The 25682-nt window shown below is 45.9% G+C and overlaps 1 protein-coding gene across 4 annotated transcripts in view; it reads left to right on the plus strand.

Annotated features, from left to right (window-relative positions):
• abcb6a (ATP binding cassette subfamily B member 6 (LAN blood group) a) overlaps positions 1-25682 on the plus strand; it is a 341190-nt gene that overhangs the window by 169313 nt on the left and 146195 nt on the right. For all 4 annotated transcript variants that reach the window (XM_070875170.1, XM_070875168.1, XM_070875171.1 and 1 more), the window contains one exon: positions 6134-6219. In XM_070875170.1, coding sequence (XP_070731271.1) covers positions 6134-6219 — 86 coding nt within the window. The remainder of the gene's footprint in view (positions 1-6133; positions 6220-25682) is intronic.

Below are 25682 nucleotides of genomic sequence, written 5' to 3' on the forward strand. Positions count from 1 at the left end.
GGAGTATAAAAGCAGGGAAATCTTGCTACAGTTATATAAGATATTGACTTGCTTTGGAGCCAGCTTTGGAGTTTGAGCATCGTCGGGAGGCAGAGCGGGGAGATCAAGGAGGCCTACAAGAGGCCCAACTTCGGAGAGACTCGGGAGTTCAAGCGTCATTGGGAGGCGGAGCGGGGAGATCACGGAGGCCTACAAGAGGCCCAACTTCGGAGAGACTCGGGAGTTCAAGCGTCGTCGGGAGGCGGAGCGGGGAGATCACGGAGGCCGACAAGAGACCCAACTTCGGAGAGGCCAGCCGGTGCAGCTGCAGCAGGGTGAGAAGGCAAAAAAGAAGTGGAAAGAAATCGAAAGGTGAAGTCACAGCTAAGGGGATAAGTGATTGGCTGGTGATTGGTAAGTAGTTTTTCTTTTTCTTTTCTATATCAGTAAGTAACATTTAGCATTGTTGCCAATTTAAGTTTATTTAGGGGTTAAGTCATGGTAGGACAGCTCGGACACGTGTTATGCTCCTCCTGTACTATGTGGGAAGTCAGGGACTGGAGCTGAGGGTGGATTCACTCTGGAGCATGCACGATGCTGAGAATGACGTGAATAGCATGTTTAGTGAATTGCTCTTACCGCAGGAAAAGGTTATTCAGGCAGATAGGGAATGGATGACCAACAGGAAGAGCAGTGCAAGGAAGGTAGTGCAGGGGTCCCCTGCGGTCATCCCCCTGCAAAACAGATACACTGCTTTGGTTACTGTTGAGGGGGATGACTCACCAGGGGAGGGCAGCAGCAGCCAAGTTCATGACACCGTGGGTGGCTCTGCTGCACAGGAGGGCAGGAAAAATAGTGGGAGAGCGATAGTGATAGGGGATTCAATTGTAAGGGGAATAGATAGACGTTTCTGCGGCCGCAACCGAGACTCCAGGATGATATGTTGCCTCCCTGGTGCAAGGGTCAAGGATGTCTCGGAGCGTGTACAGGGCATTCTGAAAAGAGAGGGTGTACAGCCAGTTGTCGTGGTGCATATAGGTACCAACGATATAGGTAAAAAAAAAAAAGGATGAGGTCTTACAAGGCGAATTTAAGGAGCTAGGAGCTAACTTAAAAAGTAGGACCTCAAAAGTAGTAATCTCAGGATTGCTACCAGTGCCACATGCTAGTCAGAGTAGGAATCGCAGGATAGCTCAGATGAATACGTGGCTTGAGGAGTGGTGCAGTAGGGAGGGATTCAAATTCCTGGGACATTGGAATCAGTTCTGGGGGAGGTGGGACCAGTACAAACCGGACGGTCTGCACCTGGGCAGAACCGGAACCGATGTCCTAGGGGGAGTGTTTGCTAGTGCTGTTGAGGAGGAGTTAAACTAATATGGCAGGGGGATGGGAACCTATGCAGGGAGACAGAAGGAAGTAGAATGGGGTCAGAAGCAAAAGATAGAAAGAGAAAAAGTAAAAGTGGAGGGCAAAGAAACCTAAGTCAAAAAGCAAAAAGGGCCACATTACAGCAAAATTCTAAAGGGGCAAAGTGTGTTCGAAAGACAAGCCTGAAGGCTCTGTGCCTCAATGCGAAGAGTATTCGGAATAAGGTGGACGAATTAACTGCGCAGATAGCAGTTAACGGGCATGATGTAATTGGCATCACGGAGACATGGCTCCAGGGTGACCAAGGCTGGGAACTCAACATCCAGGGGTATTCAACATTCAGGAAGGATAGACAGAAAGGAAAAGGAGGTGGGTGGCATTGCTGGTGTAAGTGGAAATTAATGCAATAGTAAGAAAGGACATTAGCTTGGATGATGTGGAATCGGTATGGGTGGAGCTGCGGAATACCAAGGGGCAGAAAACGCTAGTGGGAGTTGTGTACAGACCACCAAGCAGTAGTAGTAAGGTTGGGGACAGCATTAAACAAGAAATAAGGGATGCATGCAATGAAGGTACAGCAGTTATCATGGGTGACTTTAATCTACATATTGATTGGGCTAACCAAACTGGTAACAATGCGGTGGAGGAGGATTTCCTGGAGTGTATTAGGGATAGTTTTCCAGACCAATATGTCGAGGAACCAACTAGAGAACTGGCCATCCTAGACTGGGTGTTGTGTAATGAGAAAGGACTAATTAGCAATCTTGTTGTGTGAGGCCCCTTGGGGAAGAGTGACCATAATATGGTAGAATTCTTTATTAAGATGGAGAGTGACGCAGTTAATTCAGAGACTAGGGTCCTGAACTTAAGGAAAGGTAACTTCGACGGCATGAGGCGTGAATTGGCTAGAATAGACTGGCGAATGATACTTAAAGGGTTGATGGTGGATAGGCAATGGCAAACATTTAAAGATCACATGGATGAACTTCAACAATTGTACATGCCTGTCTGGAGTAAAAATAAAACGGGGAAGGTGGCTCAACCGTGGCTAACAAGGGAAATTAAGAATAGTGTTAAATCCAAGGAAGAGGCATATAAATTAGCCAGAAAAAGCAGCAAACCTGAGGACTGGTAGAAATTTAGAATTCAGCAGAGGAGGACAAAGGGTTTAATTAAGAGGGGGAAAATAGAGTACGAGAAGAAGCTTGGCGGGAACATAAAAACTGACTGCAAAAGCTTCTATAGATATGTGAAGAGAAAAAGATTAGTGAAGACAAACGTAGGTCCCTTGCAGTCAGAATCAGGTGAATTTATAATGGGAAACAAAGAAATGGCGGACCAGTTAAACAAATTCTTTGGTTCTGTCTTCACAAAGGAAGACACAAATAACCTTCCGAAAGTACTAGGGGACCAAGGGTCTAGTGAGAAGGAGGAACTGAAGGATATCCTTATTAGGCGGGAAATTGTGTTAGGGAAATTGATGGGATTGAAGGCCGATAGACCCCCAGGGCCTGATTGTCTGCATCCCAGAGTACTTAAGGAAGTGGCCCTAGAAATAATGGATGCATTGGTGATCATTTTCCAACAGTCTATCGACTCGGATCAGTTTCTATGGATTGGAGGGTAGCTAATGCAACACCACTTTTTAAAAAGGAAGGGAGAGAGAAGGCGGGTAATTATAGACCGGTTAGCCTGACATCAGTAGTGGGGAAAATGTTGGAATCAATTATTAAGGATGAAATAGCAGCGCATTTGGAAAGCAGTGACAGGATCGGTCCAAGTCAGCATGGATTTATGAAGGGGAAATCATGCTTGACAAATCTTCTGTAATTGTTTGAGGATGTAACTAGTAGAGTGGACAAGGGAGAACCAGTGGATGTGGTTTATTTGGACTTTCAAAAGGCTTTTGACAAGGTCCCACACAAGAGATTGGTGTGCAAAATCAAAGCACATGGTATATACTGATGTGGATAGAGAACTGGTTGGCAGACAGGAAGCAGAGAGTTGGGATAAATGGGTCCTTTTCAGAATGGCAAGCAGTGACTAGTGGAGTGCCGCAGGGCTCAGTGCTGGGACCCCAGCTCTTTACAATATACATCAATGATTTGGATGAAGTAATTGAGTGTAATATCTCCAAGTTTGCAGATGACACTAAGCTGGGTGACGGTGTGAGCTGTGAGGGGGACGCTAAGAGGCTGCAGGGTGACTTCGACAGGTTAGATGAGTGGGCAAATGCATGGCAGATGCTGTATAATGTGGATAAATGTGAGGTTATCCATTTTGGGGGCAAAAACGCGAAGAGATAATATCTGAATGGTGGCAGATTTGGAAAAGGGGAGATGCAACGAGACCTGGGTGTCATGGTTCATCAGTCATTGAAAGTTGGCATACAGGTACAGCAGGCAGTAAAGAAGGCAAATGGTATGTTGGCCTTCATAGCTAGGGGATTTGATTTTATGGAGCAGGGAGGTCTTACTGCAGTTGTACAGGGCCTTGGTGAGGCTACACCTTGAATATTGTGTTCAGTTTTGGTCTCTTAATCTGAGGAAGGGCATTCTTGCTATTGAGGAGTGCAGCGAAGGTTCACCAGACTGATTCCCAGGATGGCCAGACTGACATATGAGGAGAGACAGGATCAACTGGACCTTTATACACTGGAGTTTAGAAAGATGAGAGGGGATCTGATAGAAACACACAAGATTCTGACGGGACGGTTCAGGTTAGATGCGGGTAGATTGTCCTGAAGTTGGGAAGTCCAGAACCAGGGGTCACAGTCTTGGGATAAGGGGTAGGCCATTTAGGACTGAGATGAGGAGAAATTTCTTCACTCAGAGTGTTGTTAACCTGTGGAATTCCCTGCCGCAGAGAGTTGTTGATGCCAGTTCATTGGATATATTCAAGAGGGAGTTAGCTATGGCCCTTACGGCTAAAGGGATCAAGGGTATGGAGAGAAAGCAGAAAAGGGTACTGAGGGAACGATCAGCCATGATCTTATTGAATGGTGGTGCAGGCTCGAAGGGCACCTATTTTCTATGTTCTATGTTTCAGAGAAGGTTCACTAGGTAGATTCTGGGGATGAGGGGGTTGACTTATGAGGAAAGGTTGAGTAGGTTGGGCCTCTACTCATTGGTATTCCGAAGCATGAGAGGTGATCTTATCGAAACCTATAAGATTATGAGGGGGCTTGACAAGGTGGATGCAGCGAGGATGTTTCCACTGATAGGAGAGACTGGAACTCGAGGCATAATCTTAGAATAAGGGGCCGCCCATTTAAAACTGAGATGAGGAGGAATTTCCTTCTCTGAGGGTTGCTTAAACGATAAGGGAATAACGGGTTATGGGGAGTGGGCAGGGAAGCCATGATGGTATTAAATGGCGGAGCAGGCTCGAGGGGCCGTATGGCCTACTCCTGCTCCTATTTCTTATGTTCTTATGATGATGATGAATTTAAAAAGACCGTTTGCTGCAAGTTTTGACCAAGTCTGTTGCGCACAGTTGAAGCTCAAAATAATTAACAGAAACCGGCCATTCAACCCAACCTGCTAAGCTGGTGTTTTTGCTCCACACAAGCCTCCTCCCCACTCTATTTACTTCATCTCGTCCTATCACAATTTCCTTCTATTCCTTTTTCCTTCCGATGCTAAAGCATGGGCCTTACGCTAAACATCCGTAAGACAAAAGTCCTCCACCAACCTGTCCCCGCCGCACAGTCATCAAGATCCACGGCGCGGCCCTGGACAACGTGGGCCATTTCCCATACCTCGGGAGCCTCTTATCAACAAGAACAGACATGGACGACGAGATTTAACACCACCTACAGTGAGGAAAAGAGTGTTCGAAGACCAGGCCCTCAAATCTGCCTCCAAGCTCATGGTTTACAGGGCTGTAGTAATACCCGCCCTCCTGTATGGCTCAGAGCCATGGGCCATGTACAGTATGGTTATCTAGTTTCCCTGTAAATGCATCTATGCTATTCGCCTCAATCACTCCCTGTGGTAGCGAGTTCCACATTCTAACCACTCTCTGGGTAAAGAATTCCTTATTGGATTTATCTCTTATATATGTGACCCTGAGTTTTTGACTCCCCCACAAATGGAAAGCATATTCTCTACATCTACCCTATCAGACCCTTTCATAATCTTAAAAGACCTCTATTAGGTCTCCCCTCAGCCTTCTCATTTCTGGAGAAAGCAGCCCCAGACTGTGTTTTTTTTTTAAATTTGATCACAGTGCGGTTTGGCTGCTGCGATTGGGCACCAAAAATCCATTGGGTTTTTCCCCGCTGTCATTGAGCGTGTCAGCCAGCCCCTCCCTGCATCTTGCAGTGTTTCTGGAATTTTTTTTCACCCAGAACCTGTGCAAAATGCCTTTGAGCCTTTGGGGGAAGGATCCCAGAAGGAGTAATTTCCCAGCCCGATGCTCCAGGTCAGGAGTTGCCTCTGCCGAGAACACACACTAGAAATCCGAGCGCTGGGACTATTAACATCCTGAATCCCCGCTGTGCGATCCTGGCAAGGGACCTTCCCGCCAGGAGGAAGAAGTCGGAAAATTACCCTTCGAGATCAAGATCCATCCCACAGTTAGGGCAGGAAAATTGGGACAGCTGTTCACCCCAGGGTAACTCCGACACATGTCCTCAAGTCCGGATCGAGAGCAGCATTAGCAGAAGTCTTTATTTCTACCTCTCGGCTGACGAGTACGGCATGAACAGAGAGAGAGAAAGAGAGAATAACTTCTTAATCTTTAGTCGGTGTGATTGTTTGTATTATCATTCTATCTCTTACAGGTTACTGATGACATCAATGCAGCTAATCTCGTCTTCAGAGTCGGAATGGTGGAGTTTGATGAAGTTTATTTCAGTTACATCGATGGGTATGTAAATGTTGGATATGAATGATGGAACGGAGCATCAGGTACTGGACAAGGGCATCAAAAGTTATCAAAAAGGGCTAGTGGAATGTTGGTCTTTATCTCAAGAGGGTTGGAATACAAAGGGGAGGATGTACAGAGCCTTGGTCAGCCCTATCTGGAGCAACTGCGTTTAATTCTGGGCTCCGCAATTCAGGAAGGGGGTGCAGCACAGATTCACCATGATGATACCGGGGCTTAGAGGGTTAAATTCTGAGGAGGTGGCATTAACTTGGCTTGTATTCTCTCGAGTATAGGAGATGTGGTGATCTGATGGAGGTGTTGAAAATGTTAAAAGAATTCAATAGGGTAGACACGAAGAGTCTGTTGGGGGAATCCAGAACCAAGGGGCATAATCTTCTACAGGTTGGATCTCTCTTATCCGGGACTCCTTTTATCCGGCACCACTCCTCATCCGGCATGATTCCGGTGGCCGGGGGCGCATGCGCAGAACGCAGCCGAACTTTGGGGCCCGCCGACACTCGGCCCGTCGGGGATCTGCCGACACTCGGCCCGTCGGGAATCTGCCGAGACTCGGCCCGTCGGGGATCTGCCGACACTCGGCCCGTCGGGGATCTGCCGACACTCGGCCCTTCGGGGGTCTGCCGAGACTCGGCCCGTCGGGAATCTGCCGACACTCGGCCCGTCGGGAATCTGCCGACACTCGGCCCTTCGGGGGTCTGCCGACACTCGGCCCGTCGGGAATCTGCCGACACTCGGCCCGTCGGGAATCTGCCGACACTCGGCCCTTCGGGGATCTGCCGACACTCGGCCCGTCGGGGGTCTGCCGACACTCGGCCCGCTGGGGGTTTGCCGACACTCGGCCCGTCGGGGGTCTGCCGACACTCGGCCCGTCGGGGGTCTGCCGACACTCGGCCCGTCGGGGGTCTGCCGACACTCGGCCCGCTGGGGGTTTGCCGACACTCGGCCCGCTGGGGGTTTGCCGACACTCGGCCTGCCAGGGCCGCGCCGACACTTTACGGCCCACCGACACTTTTGGGCCCGACCTCGGGCCGCCTCCCTTTATCCAGCAAAGTCCCTTATTCGGCACAGGCCAGGTCCCGAGGGTGCCGGGTAAGGGAGGTTCAACCTGTAATTGGAGCAAGGCCACGAGTGAAATCATGAGGCATTTTTTCACACAAAGGGTAGAGGAAATCTGGAACTCCCTCCTCCAAAAAGGCTGTGCATGTTGGTGGTCAACTAGAATTCTCAAGACCGAGATCCATAGATTTTTGTTGGGTAAGAGCATCAAGCAATATGGAACAACGGCAGGTAAGTGGAGTTACGGTTTAGATCATAGAATCATAGAAAAATTAATACACAGAAGGAGGCCATTCGGCCCATCATGTCTGTGCCGGCCGACAAAGAGCTATCCAGCCTGATCCCACCTTCCAACACTTGGTCCATAGCCCTGTAGGTTACGGCTCTTTAAGTGTACATCCAAGCACCTTTTAAATGTGGTGAGGGTTTCTGCCTCTACCAACCTTTCAGGCAGTGAGTTCCAGACCCCCACCGCCCTCTGGGAAGAAATGTTTCCTTATCTCCCCTCTAATCTTTCGACCAATTACTTTAAATCTATGCCCCCTGGTTATTGACCCCTTTGCTAAGGGAAATAGGTCCTTCCTATCCACTCTATCCAAGCCCCTCATAATTTTATACACCTCAATTAAATCTCCCCTCAGCTGCCTCTTTTCGAAGGAAAACAACTCCAGCCTATCCAATCTTTCCTCGTTGCTGAGGTTTTCCAGTCCTGGCAAGCCCCCTCAGAATCTTCTATGTTTCAATAAGATCACCTCTCATTCTTCTAAACTCCAATGAGTACAGGCCCAACCTGCTCAATCTTTCCTCATAAGTCAACCCCTTCATCTCAGGAATCAACCGAGTGAACCTTCTCTGAACTGCCTCCAATGTAAGTCTATCCTTCCTTAAATAAGGAGACCCAAACTATCGCAGTACTCTAGGTGTGATCTCACCAATGCCCTATACAGTTGTAGCAGAACTTTGCTACTTTTATACTCTCAGCACCTACCCTGTCAAGAACTGTTCCAGCTCCCTCTTGAAGGAATGCAAGGAGTATCCGCAATAAGGTGGATGAATTAATTGTGCAAATAGATGTTAACAAATATGATGTGATTGGGATTACGGAGACGTGGCTCCAGGATGATCAGGGCTGGGAACTCAACATTCAGGGGTATTCAACATTCAGGAAGGATAGAATAAAAGGAAAAGGAGGTGGGGTAGCATTGCTGGTTAAAGAGGAGATTAATGCAATAGTTAGGAAAGACATTAGCTTGGATGATGTGGAATCTATATGGGTAGAGCTGCAGAACACCAAAGGGCAAAAAACGTTAGTAGGAGTTGTGTACAGACCTCCAAACAGTAATAGGGATGTTGGGGAGGGCATCAAACAGGAAATTAGGGGTGCATGCAATAAAGGTGTAGCAGTTATAATGGGTGACTTTAATATGCACATAGATTGGGCTAGCCAAACTGGAAGCAATACGGTGGAGGAGGATTTCCTGGAGTGCATAAGGGATGGTTTTCTAGACCAATATGTTGAGGAACCAACTAGGGGGGAGGCCATCTTAGACTGGGTGTTGTGTAATGAGAGAGGATTAATTAGCAATCTCATTGTGCGAGGCCCCTTGGGGAAGAGTGACCATAATATGGTGGAATTCTGCATTAGGATGGAGAATGAAACAGTAATTTCAGAGACCATGGTCCAGAACTTAAAGAAGGGTAACTTTGAAGGTATGAGGCGTGAATTGGCTAGGATAGATTGGCGAATGATACTTAGGGGGTTGACTGTGGATGGGCAATGGCAGACATTTAGAGACCGCATGGATGAAGTACAACAATTGTACATTCCTGTCTGGCGTAAAAATAAAAAGGGGAAGGTGGCTCAACCGTGGCTATCTAGGGAAATCAGGGATAGTATTAAAGCCAAGGAAGTGGCATACAAATTGGCCAGAAATAGCAGCGAACCTGGGGACTGGGAGAAATTTAGAACTCAGCAGAGGAGGACAAAGGGTTTGATTAGGACAGGGAAAATGGAGTATGAGAAGAAGCTTGCAGGGAACATTAAGGCGGATTGCAAAAGTTTCTATAGGTATGTAAAGAGAAAAAGGTTGGTGAAGACAAACGTAGGTCCCCTGCAGTCAGAATCAGGGGAAGTCATAACGGGGAGCAAAGAAATGGCGGATCAATTGAACAAGTACTTTGGTTCGGTATTCACTAAGGAGGATACAAACAACCTTCCGGATATAAAAGGGGTCAGAGGGTCTAGTAAGGAAGAGGAACTGAGGGAAATCTTTATTAGTCGGGAAATTGTGTTGGGGAAATTGATGGGATTGAAGGCAGATAAATCCCCAGGGCCTGATGGCCTGCATCCTAGAGTACTTAAGGAGGTGGCCTTGGAAATAGCGGATGCATTGACAGTCATTTTCCAACATTCCATTGACTCTGGATCAGTTCCTATGGAGTGGAGGGTAGCCAATGTAACCCCACTTTTTAAAAAAGGAGGGAGAGAGAAAACAGGGAATTATAGACCGGTCAGCCTGACCTCAGTAGTGGGTAAAATGATGGAATCAATTATTAAGGATGTCATAGCAGTGCATCTGGAAAATGGTGACATGATAGGTCCAAGTCAGCATGGATTTGTGAAAGGGAAATCATGCTTGACAAATCTTCTGGAATTTTTTGAGGATGTTTCCAGTAAAGTGGACAAAGGAGAACCAGTTGATGTGGTATATTTGGACTTTCAGAAGGCTTTCGACAAGGTCCCACACAAGAGATTAATGTGCAAAGTTAAAGCACATGGGATTGGGGGTAGTGTGCTGACGTGGATTGAGAACTGGTTGTCAGACAGGAAGCAAAGAGTAGGAGTAAACGGGTACTTTTCAGAATGGCAGGCAGTGACTAGTGGAGTGCCGCAAGGTTCTGTGCTGGGGCCCCAGCTGTTTACATTGTACATTAATGATTTAGACGAGGGGATTAAATGCAGTATCTCCAAATTTGCGGATGATACTAAGTTGGGTGGCAGTGTGAGCTGCGAGGAGGATGCTATTAGGCTGCAGAGTGACTTGGATAGGTTAGGTGAGTGGGCAAATGCATGGCAGATGAAGTATAATGTGGATAAATGTGAGGTTATCCACTTTGGTGGTAAAAACAGAGAGACAGACTATTATCTGAATGGTGACAGATTAGGAAAAGGGAAGGTGCAACGAGACCTGGGTGTCATGGTACATCAGTCATTGAAGGTTGGCATGCAGGTACAGCAGGCGGTTAAGAAAGCAAATGGCATGTTGGCCTTCATAGCGAGGGGATTTGAATACAGGGGCAGGGAGGTGTTGCTACAGTTGTACAGGGCCTTGGTGAGGCCACACCTGGAGTATTGTGTACAGTTTTGGTCTCCTAACTTGAGGAAGGACATTCTTGCTATTGAGGGAGTGCAGCGAAGGTTCACCAGACTGATTCCCGGGATGGCGGGACTGACCTATCAAGAAAGATTGGATCAATTGGGCTTGTATTCACTGGAGTTCAGAAGAATGAGAGGGGACCTCATAGAAACGTTTAAAATTCTGACGGGTTTAGACAGGTTAGATGCAGAAAGAATGTTCCCAATGTTGGGGAAGTCCATAACCAGGGGTCACAGTCTGAGGATAAGGGGTAAGCCATTTAGGACCGAGATGAGGAGAAACTTCTTCACCCAGAGAGTGGTGAACCTGTGGAATTCTCTACCACAGAAAGTAGTTGAGGCCAATTCACTAAATATATTCAAAAGGGAGTTAGATGAAGTCCTTACTACTCGGGGGATCAAGGGTTATGGCGAGAAAGCAGGAAGGGGGTACTGAAGTTTCATGTTCAGCCATGAACTCATTGAATGGCGGTGCAGGCTAGAAGGGCTGAATGGCCTGCTCCTGCACCTATTTTCTATGTTTCTATGTTTCTATGTTTCAGCACCCACCGCACCAGCTGGCAACATGTCCCAGAGGCTCTGTACTCTCTGGGAACAGAGGAACCACCCAATACCCAGTCTATTCCTACTTTTCTGCCGTTTAAATGTCTTTATGCAATGTGACTTTTCACCCTTTTAATTATTTCATGCTTTATAATGAGCCAAATTATTGGAAGGAAAGAAACAAAGACTTGCATTTCTATAGCGCTTTTCTCGACCACCAATCATCCCAAAGTGCTTCACAGCCATTGAAGTACTTTTTGAAGTGTGGTCACTGTTGTAATGTAGGAATATTAGAGGCTCCTATTTTCAGTTCCTGGTCTGTCCTGATCTAGATAGAAACATAGAAAATAGGTGCAGGAGTAGGCCATTCATCCCTTCGAGCCTGCAACACCATTCAATATGATCATGGCTGATCATTTTTGCAACTTCAGTACCCCATTCCTGCTTTCTTTCCATACCCCTTGATCCCTTTAGCCGTAATGGGCCACATCTAACTCCCTTTTGAATATATCTAACAAACTGGCCTCAACAACTTTCTGTGGTCGAGAATTCCATAGGTTCACAGATGTTAATCAGTTGAGTAGATTGGGCCTATGCTCTCTGGAGTTTAGAAGAATGAGAGTTGATCTCGTTGAAACATACAAGATTCTGAGGGGGATTAACAGGATAGATGCTGAGGAAGGAAATTCTTGCTATTGAGGGAGTGCAGCGAAGGTTCACCAGACTGATTCCTGGGATGGCTGGACTGACATATGAGGAGAGACTGGATCAACTGGGCCTTTATACACTGGAGTTTAGAAGGATGAGAGGGGATCTCTTAGAAACATACAAGATTCTGATGGGAGGGACAGGTTAGATGCGGGTAGAATGTCCCGATGTTGGAGAAGTCCAGAACCAGGGGACACAGACTTAGGATACGGGGTAGGCCATTTAGGACTGAGATGAGGAGAAACTTCTTCACTCAGAGAGTTGTTAACCTGTGGAATTCCCTGCCGCAGAGAGTTGTTGATGCCAGTTCATTGGGTATATTCAAGAGGGAGTTAGATATGGCCCTTACGGCTAAAGGGATCAAGGGGTATGGAGAGAAAGCAGGAAAGAGGTACTGAGGGAATGATCAGCCATGATCTTATTGAATGGTGGTGCAGAAGTAGGCCATTCGAAGGGCCGAATAGCCTGCTCCTGCACCTATTTTCTATGTTTCTATGAGAGGCTGTTTCCCCTGGGCTGGAGAGTTTAGAATTAAGGGGCATAGTCTCAGGATAAGGGGTCGGACATTTAAGACTGAGATGAGGAGGAATTTCTTCACTCAGAGGCTTGTGAATCTTTGGAATTCTCTGCCCCAAAGGGCTGTGGATGCTCATTGTCATGTATATTCAAGACTGAGATACATAGATTTTTGATTACTAAGGGAATCGAGGGATATGGGGATCGGGCGGGAAAGTGGAGTTGAGGTCAAAGGTCAGCCATGATCTTATTGAATGGTGGAGCAGGCTCGAAGGACCATATGGCCGATCTATTTTCTCCGTTCTTATATTATCACTGCAGGTAGTAATTGGGGTGCATCGAATTGTTTCAGCGACCCTAGGATAAGAAAGAGAAAAAGTAGCCAGGGTTCTCACTCCTGGCTGTTATTCAGTGACCTCTACTGTGGAAAGTGCACATGTCTGTTGTCTTATGGATGTTTAGCATAAGGCCCATGCTTTTGTGTGCCTCAGACTTGCTTCCATTCTAAAAGTGAGTTCTCAGGTGGCTGAACAGTCCGATACGAGAGTCACAGTCCCTGTCACAGGTGGGACAGACAGTGGTTGAGGGAAGGGGAGGGTGGGACTGGTTTGCCGCACGCTCCTTCCGCTGCCTGCGCTTGGTTTCTGCATGCTCTCGGCGACGAGACTCGAGGCGCTCAGCGCCCTCCCGGATGCACTTCCTCCACTTAGGGCGGTCTTTGGCCAGGGACTCCCAGGTGTCAGTGGGGATGATGCACTTTATCAGGGAGGCTTTGAGGGTGTTCCTGTAACGTTTCCGCTGCCCACCTGGGGAACAGCGGAAGCATCACCAGCTGCATTGGAAAGAGAAAAAAAGAGGGGGGGGGGGAGGATTTCTTAAAAAAAAAGTAAAGGAAAAAAAAATACGTGGCAAGAGGTTATGGTCTGAAATCATTGAACTTGATGTTCAACACAAGGTTATATAATTTGCTATAGATACACTCAGGATTTCAGAGACTCAAACTGCTTCCATTTGTTCTCTTTCCTCGTCTCACCACCTTCACTTTGATTTATAATTTAAAAAAAAAAATCATTCTTGGGTTAGAAGCAAGAACAACAACTTACGGCGCCTTTAATGTATTAAAACATCCCAAGGCGCTTCACAGGAGCGTAATCTGACAAAATTTGGCACCGAGCCACATCGCAATAGCAGGACAGGTGACCAAAAGCTTGGCAAAGAAGTAGGTTTTAAGGAGGAGAGAGACGGAGAGGTTTCGAGAATGAATTCCAGAGCTTAGGGCCTACGCAGCTGAAGGCACGGCTGGTCATCAGAGGCAGTCCCTCGAAACCAGGATGACTTGCTTCCACGACAAAAAAAGGACGAGTACACAGGTGTTTCAATGCAGGACCTAATATTCCAGATCCCGAACGATATCCTGAAGGGTGGAAGATGCCTGTGGGTGGACTTTTCTAATGTGGGGTGACCGTTGCACACCAGCCACCACACGGGCTTGACCGAGCTAGGTCTTGGTCCAGGGGCAAGGGTTACCCAGGACAACTGGAGACCTGCTCTGCTGCACGGACCCAGTGCGCCCACATATCGTAAGTGGTGGAACGAAGGAAATCGGAGATGCACAAGAGGCCAGAATTGGTGGAGCGCAGAGATGTCGGCGGCTTGTAGGGCTGACAATGATCCTCTTGCAGACCATCTGCCCATTTTTAATCTGTGTACCTGTGTAGGTACATGAGCCAATATGTATATTATGCCTCTATACTTGTGTCTCTCTTTTTCCGTGTACAAATATCACAATGATGTGTGCATGTTCTTAAATTATTGAGAGACAACCTAATGTTTACCAAGATTTATCAGATTTCAACCAACTTTCCTTTTGTCTTAAAACAGCATTTCTTGGTTTTATGTCTTTTCGACCGCACTCCTGGCCAGCCTCCCATCTTCCACCCTCCATAAACTTGAACTCATCCAAAACTCTGTGTGTGCCCTCCGCGATATCTGCCTTCCTCCAACGCTGACCTCTTTCGCATCCCCAGTTTTAATCGCTCTGCCATTGGTGGCCATGTCTTCAGCTACCTAGTTCCTAAGCTCTGGAATTCCCCCCCTAACCCGCACCGCCTCTCTACCATGCCTCCTTTTAAGACGCTCCATAAAACCCATCACTTTGACCAAGATGTTTAATATTATTATTTATTCGTTCACGGGATGTAATCGTCGTCAGCAAGGCCAGCATTTAGTGCCCATCCCTAATTGCCCTTGAGAAGAACCGCTGCTCTTTTTGTGACGGTTTGGTAGAACAGAGGGCAGATAAGGGGCAACCACATTGCTGTGGGTCTGGAGTCACATATATGCCAGACCGGGTAAGGACGGCAGATTTCCTTCCCGAAAGGACATTAGTGAACCAGATGGGCTTTTACGACAATCCGGTAGTTTCATGGTCACCATTACTGATACTAACTTTTTATTCCAGAAATAGCAGCGATCCCGGGGACTGGGAGAAATTTAGAACTCAGCAGGGGAGAACAAAGGGTTTGATTAGGGCAGGGAAAATAGAGTACGAGAGGAAGCTTGCAGGGAACATTAAGACAGACTGCAAAAGCTTCTATAGATATGTAAAGAGAAAAAGGCTAGTAAAGACAAACGTAGGTCCCCTGCAGTCAGAATCAGGGGAAGTCATAACGGGGAACAAAGAAATGGCAGACCAATTGAACAAGTACTTTGGTTCGGTATTCACTAAGGAGGACACAAACAACCTTCCGGATGTAAAAGGGGTCAGAGAGGCTAGTAAGAAGAAGGAACTGAGGGAAATTCTTATTAGTCGGGAAATTGTGTTGGGGAAATTGATGGGATTGAAGGCCGATAAATCCCCAGGGCCTGATGGACTGCATCCCAGAGTACTTGAGGAGGTGGCTTTGGAAATAGCGGATGCATTGACAGTCATTTTCCAACATTCCATACACTCTGGATCAGTTCCTATGGAGTGGAGGGTAGCCAATGTAACCCCACTTTTTAAAAAAAGGAGGGAGAGAGAAAACAGGGAATTATAGACCGGTCAGCCTGACATCAATAGTGGGTAAAATGATGGAATCAATTATTAAGGATGTCATAGCAGTGCATTTGGAAAGAGGTGACATGATAGGTCCAAGTCAGCATGGATTTGTGAAAGGGAAATCATGCTTGACAAACCTTCTGGAATTTTTTGAGGATGTTTCCAGTAGAGTGGACAAGGGAGAACCAGTTGATGTGGTGTATTTGGACTTTCAGAAGGCTTTCGACAAGGTCCCACACAAGAGATTAATGTGCAAAGTTAAAGCACATGGGATTGGGGGTAGTGTACTGACATGGATTGAGAACTGGTTGGCAGACAGGAAGCAAAGAGTAGGAGTAATTGGTACTTTTCAGAATGGCAGGCAGTGACTAGTGGGGTACCGCAAGGTTCTGTGCTGGGGCCCCAGCTGTTTACACTGTACATTAATGATTTAGACGAGGGGATTAACTGTAGTATCTCCAAATTTGCGGATGACACTAAGTTGGGTGGCAGTGTGAGCTGCGAGGAGGATGCTATGAGGCTGCAGAGTGACTTGGATAGGTTAGGTGAGTGGGCAAATGCATGGCAGATGAAGTATAATGTGGATAAATGTGAGGTTATCCACTTTGGTGGTAAAAACAGAGAGACAGACTATTATCTGAATGGTGACAGATTAGGAAAAGGGGAGGTGAAACGAGACCTGGATGTCATGGTACATCAGTCATTGAAGGTTGGCATGCAGGTACAGCAGGCGGTTAAGAAAGCAAATGGCATGTTGGCCTTCATAGCGAGGGGATTTGAGTACAGGGGCAGGGAGGTGTTACTTCAGTTGTATAGGGCCTTGGTGAGGCCACACCTGGAGTATTGTGTACAGTTTTGGTCTCCTAACTTGAGGAACAATATTCTTGCTATTGAGGGAGTGCAGCGAAGGTTCACCAGACTGATTCCCGGGATGGTGGGACTGATATATCAAGAAAGACTGGATCAACTGGGCTTGTATTCACTGGAGTACAGAAGAATGAGAGGGGATCTCATAGAAACGTTTAAAATTCTGATGGGTTTAGACAGGTTAGATGCAGGAAGAATGTTCCCGATGTTGGGGAAGTCCAGAACCAGGGGACACAGTCTAAGGATAAGGGGTAAGGAGAAACTTCTTCACCCAGAGAGTGGTGAACCTGTGGAATTCTCTACCAAAGAAAGTTGTTGAGGCCAATTCACTAAATATATTCAAAAAGGAGTTAGATGTAGTCCTTACTACTCGGGGGATCAAGGGGTATGGCGAGAAAGCAGGAATGGGGTACTGAAGTTGCATGTTCAGCCATGAACTCATTGAATGGCCGTGCAGGCTCGAAGGGCCGAATGGCCTACTCCTGCATTTATTTTCTGTGTTTCTAATTATTTAATTAACTGAATTTATATTCCCCAGCTGCCGTGGTGGGATTTGAACTTGAGTCTCTATCATTCGTCCAGGCCTCTGGATTACGAGTCCAGTGACATAACCACTGAGCTACCGTTCCCGATGTTACATGTCCTAATATTTCCTTTTGTGGCTCGGTGTCAAATTTTGTTTGATAATACTCCTGTGAAGCGGCTTGGGATGTTTTACTACGTTAAAGGCGCTATATAAATGCAAGTTGTTGTCATTATTTTCTCATCTTGTATGGTTCGGCTTCATCCATTGGTGCTGTAGCAGCTGCAGTAACGCACACTAGTTTTATTACAGTAAGTAAGATGTTTTCTATCCAGCACAGTATGAGATTTTCTTCCCTGCATAAACTGAAGACCTTACAATTCCCTTGAGCAGGCGAGGAATGGAAAACTAGGAGAGAGTGAGCAGTTTTCGGAGGAAGTGCTTAAGCAGGGTTTGTAATCCGAACAGCAAACTTCACGAGAGGGTGACCGAGTTAGAAAGAGCTGTTATTTCAGGTCTGGTACCTGGGTCCGGACTATTGGGTTGAAAGTTTCCGTCTCTGCTCCTAAAGGTTTTAAGTGAAGCGCAGTTTCGAAGCAGTTCCCAGTAGATGTGAATCCGCAGCACAAATCTGCCCAGAATTCAGAAGCTGCTTTACTAAACTCAAAATTCTGAAAGAATAGAACCAACCTGTGTTGTCACAGTAGTGTCTGCCGGGATTATTTGATATCTACTGATAATCAATATCTTCATTTGTCAGGCTCTCAGGGGCTACTCACAACCAGGTCTCTGTGTTACTCTCTCCATTTTCTGCAATTCTGCTCCCTCACTCTGTCAGGCTCAGTAAATCTTTACTCTCTGAGCCCACCAGTATCACACCACATCTGTATCGCAGTTTGTTTTGCCACAAGCAACCCCAACTCCAGTGACCACGCTGTGATGTAAATGGGGCGGTATTAGTGGCACCACTTAGAGTCCCATCTCAACCAATGCTTTTTTTCCCCCTACACCACTGATGGTGCTGTGCATAGGGATACATACGTGTGTATAGGGCAGCACTCAATCCTGCTTTCTGGCCACCGCAAGCACACGCCTGTCACAATCCCCATCATGGACTCAATCCCAACTATTTAACATCAACTATTTCGCACCCTTGTCTCTGAGTCAACCGGTCTGGGTCCAATCCCACTCCAGAGACTTTAGCACTGTCACTCCAATGCAGTGCTGAGGCAGTGATACCACAACACTATTCAAAGAAGAGCAGGGGGGTACTCCCCAGGGGATAAGGGGTTACGAGGAGCAGGTGGGGAAGTGGAGCTGAGTCCATGATCAGATCAGCCATGATCTTATTGAATGGCAGAGCAGGCTCGAAGGGCCATATGGCCTACTCCTGCTCCTGTTTCTTATGTTCTTGTGTCCTGACCAATATTTATCCCGCAACTGGAATGTGGTTCTATATCTATACTGCACTATGGAGTGAAATTAAAAACATTCTCTTGCCACTTGCTCATTTTAAACTTTTGTCCTCGAACTCAGCAGTCATTAACCTTGGCTTCAGTTGGTAGCACACTTACCTCTGAGTCAAGGTTGTGGATTCAAGCTAACTCCTTGAGCACATAATCTAGGCTGACACTTCAGTACAGTACTGAGGGAGCGCTGCGCTGTCAGAGGTGTCATCTATCGGATGAGACGTAAAAGATCCCATGACACTATTTCGAAGAAGAGCAGGGGAGTTGTCCCTGGTGTCCTGGCCAATGTTTGTCACTGAACCAACATCACTAAAACAGATGATCTGAGCATTTATCTCACTGCTGATTTGTGGGAGCTTGCTGTGCGCAAACTAGCTGCCGTGTTTCCCTACAGTGACTACACTTCAAAAGTGCTTCATTGGCAGTTCAGCACTTTGAGACGTCCTGTGGATGTGAAATGAACTATATAAATATAAGTTTGTTCTTAACCAGTTTATATTTATATCATCCACCCCTTTCAAAATTTGAATTGCGTCTCCTCTTGATTTCTTTCTGTAGTGAAAGTAAATTCAGGGCTGCAGCTCTTTTTCAATACTTCCCTAAATCTGGAAGTTACCTTTGTCCCTCTTCTCAGTTGACTCTCCAAAATATCAGTGTTTTTGAAGCTCGGTTTCCCAAAGCTGCTCGCAATATCCTAAAAGTGGCACCTCTAACATCATTTGGCTCATTAGGTAGCACATTTATCTCTGTCACAAAGTTGAGCATTTAAGCCTCATTCCAGAGCTAGAACACTTAATCTAGTCTAACGCATAAGTGCAGTACCGAAGGACGGTTGTGTTGCAGAGGTGCTGTCTCTCAGATGAAATTCTTAACCAAGGCACCTTCCACTTGGTCAGGTGGAAATAAAAGATCCCATAGCTCTATACGAAGAAGAGCAACAACAACTTGTATTTATATAGCACCTTTAACGTAAAACGACCCAAGATGCTTCACAGGAGTGTTGGAAGACAAAAATTTGACACCGAGCCACATAAAAAGAAATTACGGCAGATGACCAAGAGGAAGGTTTTAAGGAGCTTCTTGAAGGAGGAAAGAGAGGCGGAGAGGTTTAGGGAGGGAGTTCCAGAGCTTGGGGCCCAGGCAACAGAAGGCACGGCCACCGATGCTGAAGAGGGGAGAATTTGGGGGGGTGGGTTGCTTGTGAGACTGAAGGAGATTGCAGAGAAATTAACAGGGAGTTCTCCTGATGTCCTGCCCACCATTCAGCCCTCAGCCAATACCATCAAAAAAACACGAATCGCTTTTTTGTGGGACTCTGCTTAGCGTAAATTGGCGGCTGCATTTGCAGAAACAACAAAGACTGCACTTCAAAAACATTAATATTTTGGTTGTGAACTGCTTCAGGACATCCTGGGGGCATGATGAGGTGCTGTAGCGATGCAAGTTCCTTTTCTTTCTCATCGGTGATCTGTACAAGCGCACAGTAACTCACTTTGACTATGAGCCAAACGCCCCTGAGGTGTAACCTAGTATGTGATCGTCTTGTTGATATCGGCTTCACATTCATTGAATACTCTTTCATCTTTGCTGTTTCCTGTTCTGCACATCTTACATTACATGAAATTAAATTAAAGTGTCCATCTGGTTAATTAATGCAGAATGCAGTCTGCATCCCCCGCATTTCTCACCTAACCACATTGCGTCATCAACATATCTTATCAAGCGAAAAAAGTACTCCATTCTAAGAGATTTACCTCTTTCCACTTGCCCTGCTTCCAATGCCAAACCAGTGATCAAGCTGTGTAATTAATTTATAATTGCTTCCATGGGCTTCAGTCTTTACATATGGAACTTTTATCAAATGCTTTCTAAAATTCTGGGTAAATTATAACAACTGGATAGCCAACATAAGAACATAAGAAATAGGAACAGGAATCGGCCATACGGCCCCTCGAGCCTGCTCCATCATTCAACAAGATCATGCCTGATCTGATCATACACTCAACTCCACTTCCCCGCCTGCTCCCCATAACCCCTTATCCCCTTATCGTTTAAGAAACTGCCTGTTTCTGTCTTAAATTTATTCAATGTCCCGGCTTCCACAGCTCTCTCAGGCAGCGCATTCCATAGATTTACAACCCTCTGAGAGAAGACATTTCTCCTCATCTCTGTTTTAAATGGGCGGCCCCTTATTCTAAGATCATGCCCTCTAGTTCTAGTCTCCCCCATCAGTGGAAACATCCTCTCTGCATCCACCTTGTCAAGCCCCGTCATAATTTTATATGTTTCGCTAAGATCACCTTTCATTCTTCTGAATTCCAATGAGTAGAGGCCCAATGAGTAGAGGCCCTATCTAAACATAGAAAATAATTGCAGGAGTAGGCCATTCGGCCCTTCGAGCCTGCACCACCATTCAATAAGATCATGGCTGATCATTTACCCTAGTACCCCTTTCCTGCTTTCTCTCCATACCCCTTGATCCCTTTAGGCGTAAGGGCCATATCTAACTCCCTCTTGACTATATCCAAGGAACTGGCATCAACAACATACTGCGCTAGAGAATTCCACAGGTTAACAACTCTGAGTGAAGAAGTTTCTCCTCATCTCCGTCCTAAAAGAGACAAAGTGTGTTAAAAAGACAAGCCTGAAGACTCTGTGCCTCAATGCGAGGAGTATTCGTAATAAGGTGGATGAATTAACTCTGCAGGCAGTTATTAATGAATATGATATAATTGGGATTACGGAGACATGGCTCCAGGATGACCAAGGCTGGGAACTCAATATCCAGGGGTATTCAACATTCAGGAAGGATAGACAGAAAGGAAAAGGAGGTGGGGTAGCGTTGCTGGTTAAAGAGGAAATTAACGCAATAGCAAGGAAGGACATTAGCTTGGATGATGTGGAATCTGTATGGGTAGAGCTGTGGAATACCAAAGGGCAGAAAACGCTAGTGGGAGTTGTGTACAGACCTCCAAACAGTAGTAGTGAGGTTGGGGACAGCATCAAACAAGAAATTAGGGATGCGTGCAATAAAGGTACAGCAGTTATCATGGGCGACTTTAATCTACATATTGATTGAGCTAACCAAACTGGTAGCAGTACATAGAAACGTAGAAACATAGAAAATAGGTGCAGGAGTAGGCCTGCACCGCCATTCAATGAGTTCATGGCTGAACATGCAACTTCAGTACCCCATTCCTGCTTTCTCGCCATACCCCTTGATCCCCCTAGTAGTAAGAACTACATCTAACTCCTTTTTGAATATATTTAGTGAATTGGCCTCAACAACTTTCTTTGGTAGAGAATTCCACAGGTTCACCACTCTCTGGGTGAAGAAGTTTCTCCTCATCTCGGTCCTAAATGGCTTACCACTTATCCTTAGTCTGTGAGCCCTGATTCTGGACTTCCCCAACATTGGGAACATTCTTCCTGCATCTAACCTGTCTAAACCCGTCAGAATTTTAAACGTTTCTATGAGATCCCCTCTCATTCTTCTGAACTCCAGTGAATACAAGCCCAGTTGATCCAGTCTTTCTTGATATGTCAGTCCCGCCATCCCGGGAATCAGTCTGGTGAACCTTCGCTGCACTCCATCAATAGCAAGAATGTCCTTCCTCAAGTTAGGAGACCAAAACTGTACACAATACTCCAGGTGTGGCCTCACCAAGACTCTGTACAACTGTAGTAACACCTCCCTGCTCCTGTACTCAAATCCCCTCGCTATGAAGGCCAACATGCCATTTGCTTTCTTAACCGCCTGCTGTACCTGCATGCCAACCTTCAATGACTGATGTACCATGACACCCAGGTCTCGTTGCACCTCCCCTTTTCCTAATCTGTCACCATTCAGATAATAGTCTGTCTCTCTGTTTTTACCGCCAAAGTGGATAACCTCACATTTATCCACATTATACTTCATCTGACATGCATTTGCCCACTCACCTAACCTATCCAAGTCACTCTGCAGCCTCATAGCATCCTCCTCGCAGCTCACACTGCCACCCAACTTAGTGTCATACGATGGGGAAGGATTTCCTGGAGTGTATTAGGGATGGTTTTCTAGACCAATATGTCGAGGAACCAACTAGAGGGCTGGCCATTCAAGACTGGATGATGTATAACGAGAAAGGACTATTTAGCAATCTTGTTTTGCGAGGCCTCTTGGGGAAGTGTGACCATAATATGGTAGAATTCTTTATTAAGATGGAGAGTGACACAGTTAATTCAGAGACTAGGGTCCTGAACTTAAGGAAAGGTAACTTCGATGGTATGAGACGTGAATTAGCTAGAATAGACTGGCGAGTGATACTTAAAGGGTTGACGGTGGATAGGCAATGGCAAACATTTAAAGATCACATGGATGAACTTCAGCAATTGTACATCCCTGTCTGGAGTAAAAATAAAACTGGGAAGGTGGCTCAACCAAGGCTAACAAGGGAAATTAAGGATAGTGTTAAATCCAAGGAAGAGACATATAAATTGGCCAGAAAAAGCAGCAAACCTGAGGACTGGGAGAAATTTAGAATTCAGCAGAAGATGACAAAGGGTTTAATTAGGAGGGGGAAATAGAGTATGAGAGGAAGCTTGCAGGGAACATAAAAACTGACTGCAAAAGCTTCTATAACTATGTGAAGAGAAAAAGATTAGTGAAGACAAACGTAGGTCCCTTGCAGTCAGAATCAGGTGAATTTATAATGGGGAACAAAGAAATGGCAGACCAATTGAACAAATATTTTGGTTCTGTCTTCACGAAGGAAGACACAAATAACCTTCCGGAAATACTAGGGGACCGAGGGTCCAGTGAGAAGGAGGAACTGAAGGAAATCCTTATTAATCAGGAAATTGTGTTGGGGAAATTGATGAGATTGAAGGCCGATAAATCCCCAGGGCCTGATAGTCTGCATCCCAGAGTACTTAATGAAGTGGCCCAAGAAAAAGTGGATGCATTGGTGAGCATTTTCCAACAGTCTATCGACTCTGGATCAGTTCCTATGGACTGGAGGGTAGCTAATGTAACAAAACTTTTTTAAAAAGGAGGGAGAGAGAAAACGGGGAATTATAGACCAGTTAGCCTGACATCAGTTGTGGGGAAAATGTTGGAATCAATTATTAAAGGTGGAAATAGCAGCGTATTTGGAAAGCAGAGACAGGATCTGTTCAAGTCAGCATGGATTTCTGAAAGGGAAATCATGCTTGACAAATCTTCTAGAATTTTTTGAGGATGTAACTAGTAGAGTGGACAAGGGAGAACCAGTGGATGTGGTGTATTTGGACTTTCAAAAGACTTTTGACAGGGTCCCACACAAGAGATTGGTGTGCAAAATTAAAGCACATGGTATTGGGGGTAATGTATTGACGTGGATAGAGAACTGGTTGGCAGACAGGAAGCAGAGAGTCGGGATAAACGGGTCCTTTTCAGACCAATGGGGTGCCGCAGGGCTCAGTGCTGGCACCCCAGCTATTTACAATATACATCAATGATTTAGATGAAGGAATTTGAGTAATATCTCCAAATTTGCAGATGACATTAAGTTGGGTGGCAGTGTGAGCTGTGAGGAGGATGCTAAGAGGCTGCAGAGTGACTTGGACAGGTTAGGTGAGTAGGCAAATGCATGGCAGATGCAGTATAATGTGGATAAATGTGAGGTTATCCACTTTGGTGGCAAAATCATGAAGGCAGAATATTATCTGAATGGTGACAGATTAGGAAAAGGGGAGGTGCAACGAGACCCGGGTGTCATGGTACATCAGTCATTGAAGGTTGGTATGCAGGTGCAGCAGGAGTTGAAGGCAAATTTCATGTTAAACTTCATAGCTAGGGGTTTTGAGTGTAAGAACAGGGAGGTTTTACTGCGGTTGTACAGGGTCTTGGTGAGGCCTCTCCCGGAATATTGTGTTCAGTTTTGGTCTCCTAATCTGAGGAAGGACGTTCTTGCGATTGAGGGAGTGCAGCGAAGGTTCACCAGACTGATCCCCGAGATGGCAGGACTGACATATGAGGAGAGACTGGATCGACTGGGCCTGTATTCACTGGAGTTTAGAAGAATGAGAGGGGATCTCATAAGAACATATAAGATTCTGACGGGATTGGACATGTTCAATGCAGGAAGAATGTTCCCGATGTTGGGCAAGTCCAGAACCAAGGGTCACAGCCTAAGGATAAGGGGTAAGCCATTTAGGACTGAGATGAGGAGAAACTTCTTCACTCAGAGAGTTGTTAACCTGTGGAATTCTTTACCGCAGAGAGTTGTTGATGTCAGTTCGTTAGATATATTCAAGAGGGAGTTAGATATGGCCCTTATGACTAAAGGGATCAAGGGGTATGGAGAGAAAACAGGAAAGGGGTACTGAGGTGAATGATCAGCCATGATCTTATTGAATGGTGGTGCAGGCTCGAAGGGCCGAATGGCCTACTCCTGCACCTATTTTCTATGTTTCTAACCTACTCAACCTTTCCTCATAAGTCAACCCTCTCATCTCCGGAATCAACCTATTGAACCTTCTCTGAACTGCCTCCAAAGCAAGTATATCGTTTCGTAAATATGGAAACCAAAACTGCACGCAGTATTCCAGGTGTGGCCTCACCAATACCCTGTATAGCTGTAGCAAGACTTCCCTGCTTTTATACTCCATCCCCTTTGCAATAAAGGCCAAGATTCCATTGACCTTCCTGATCACTTGCTGTACCTGCATACTATCCTTTTGTGTTTCATGCACAAGTACCCCCAGGTCCCGCTGTACTGCGGCACTTTGCAATATTTATCCATTTAAATAATAACTTGCTCTTTGATTTTTTTTCTGCCAAACTGCATGACCTCACACTTTCCAACATTATACTCCCATCTGCTAAATTTTTGCCCACTACCTTAGCCTGTCTATGTCCTTTTGCAGATTTTTTGTGTTCTCCTCACACATTGCTTTTCCTCCCATCTTTGTATCGTCAGCAAACTTGGCTACATTACACTCGGTCCCTTCTTCCAAGTCGTTAATACAGATTAGTCCCACTAGTTTAGTCACCACCTTGAAGAGCTCGAGCAGATTATGCTAACCGCTCATTTTAAATAAATTTGTTAGGCTTAAGGGATTTAAACATGAGGACGATAATGTGAAATTGGAGGTTTTGGGAGTCTGGGGGCCAATGTGGGTCAACAAGCACCGGGACAATTTAGGAGCAAGGTAACTTTTATTTAAAATATCTTTTGAGCCAGGTTTAAAATTCGCCACTCCACCTACTGGGCCAATGCTTCATAGGACAACCAATGTAGAAATGAACCAGACTCTCAAGTAGTATCTCTCCCATTAAAAAATAAACGATTACCGGTTTGTTCAATACCGCGCACTTCA

The sequence above is a fragment of the Pristiophorus japonicus genome, chromosome 3 (genome assembly GCF_044704955.1).
Source record: "Pristiophorus japonicus isolate sPriJap1 chromosome 3, sPriJap1.hap1, whole genome shotgun sequence".
Classification (NCBI taxonomy): domain Eukaryota; kingdom Metazoa; phylum Chordata; class Chondrichthyes; family Pristiophoridae; genus Pristiophorus; species Pristiophorus japonicus.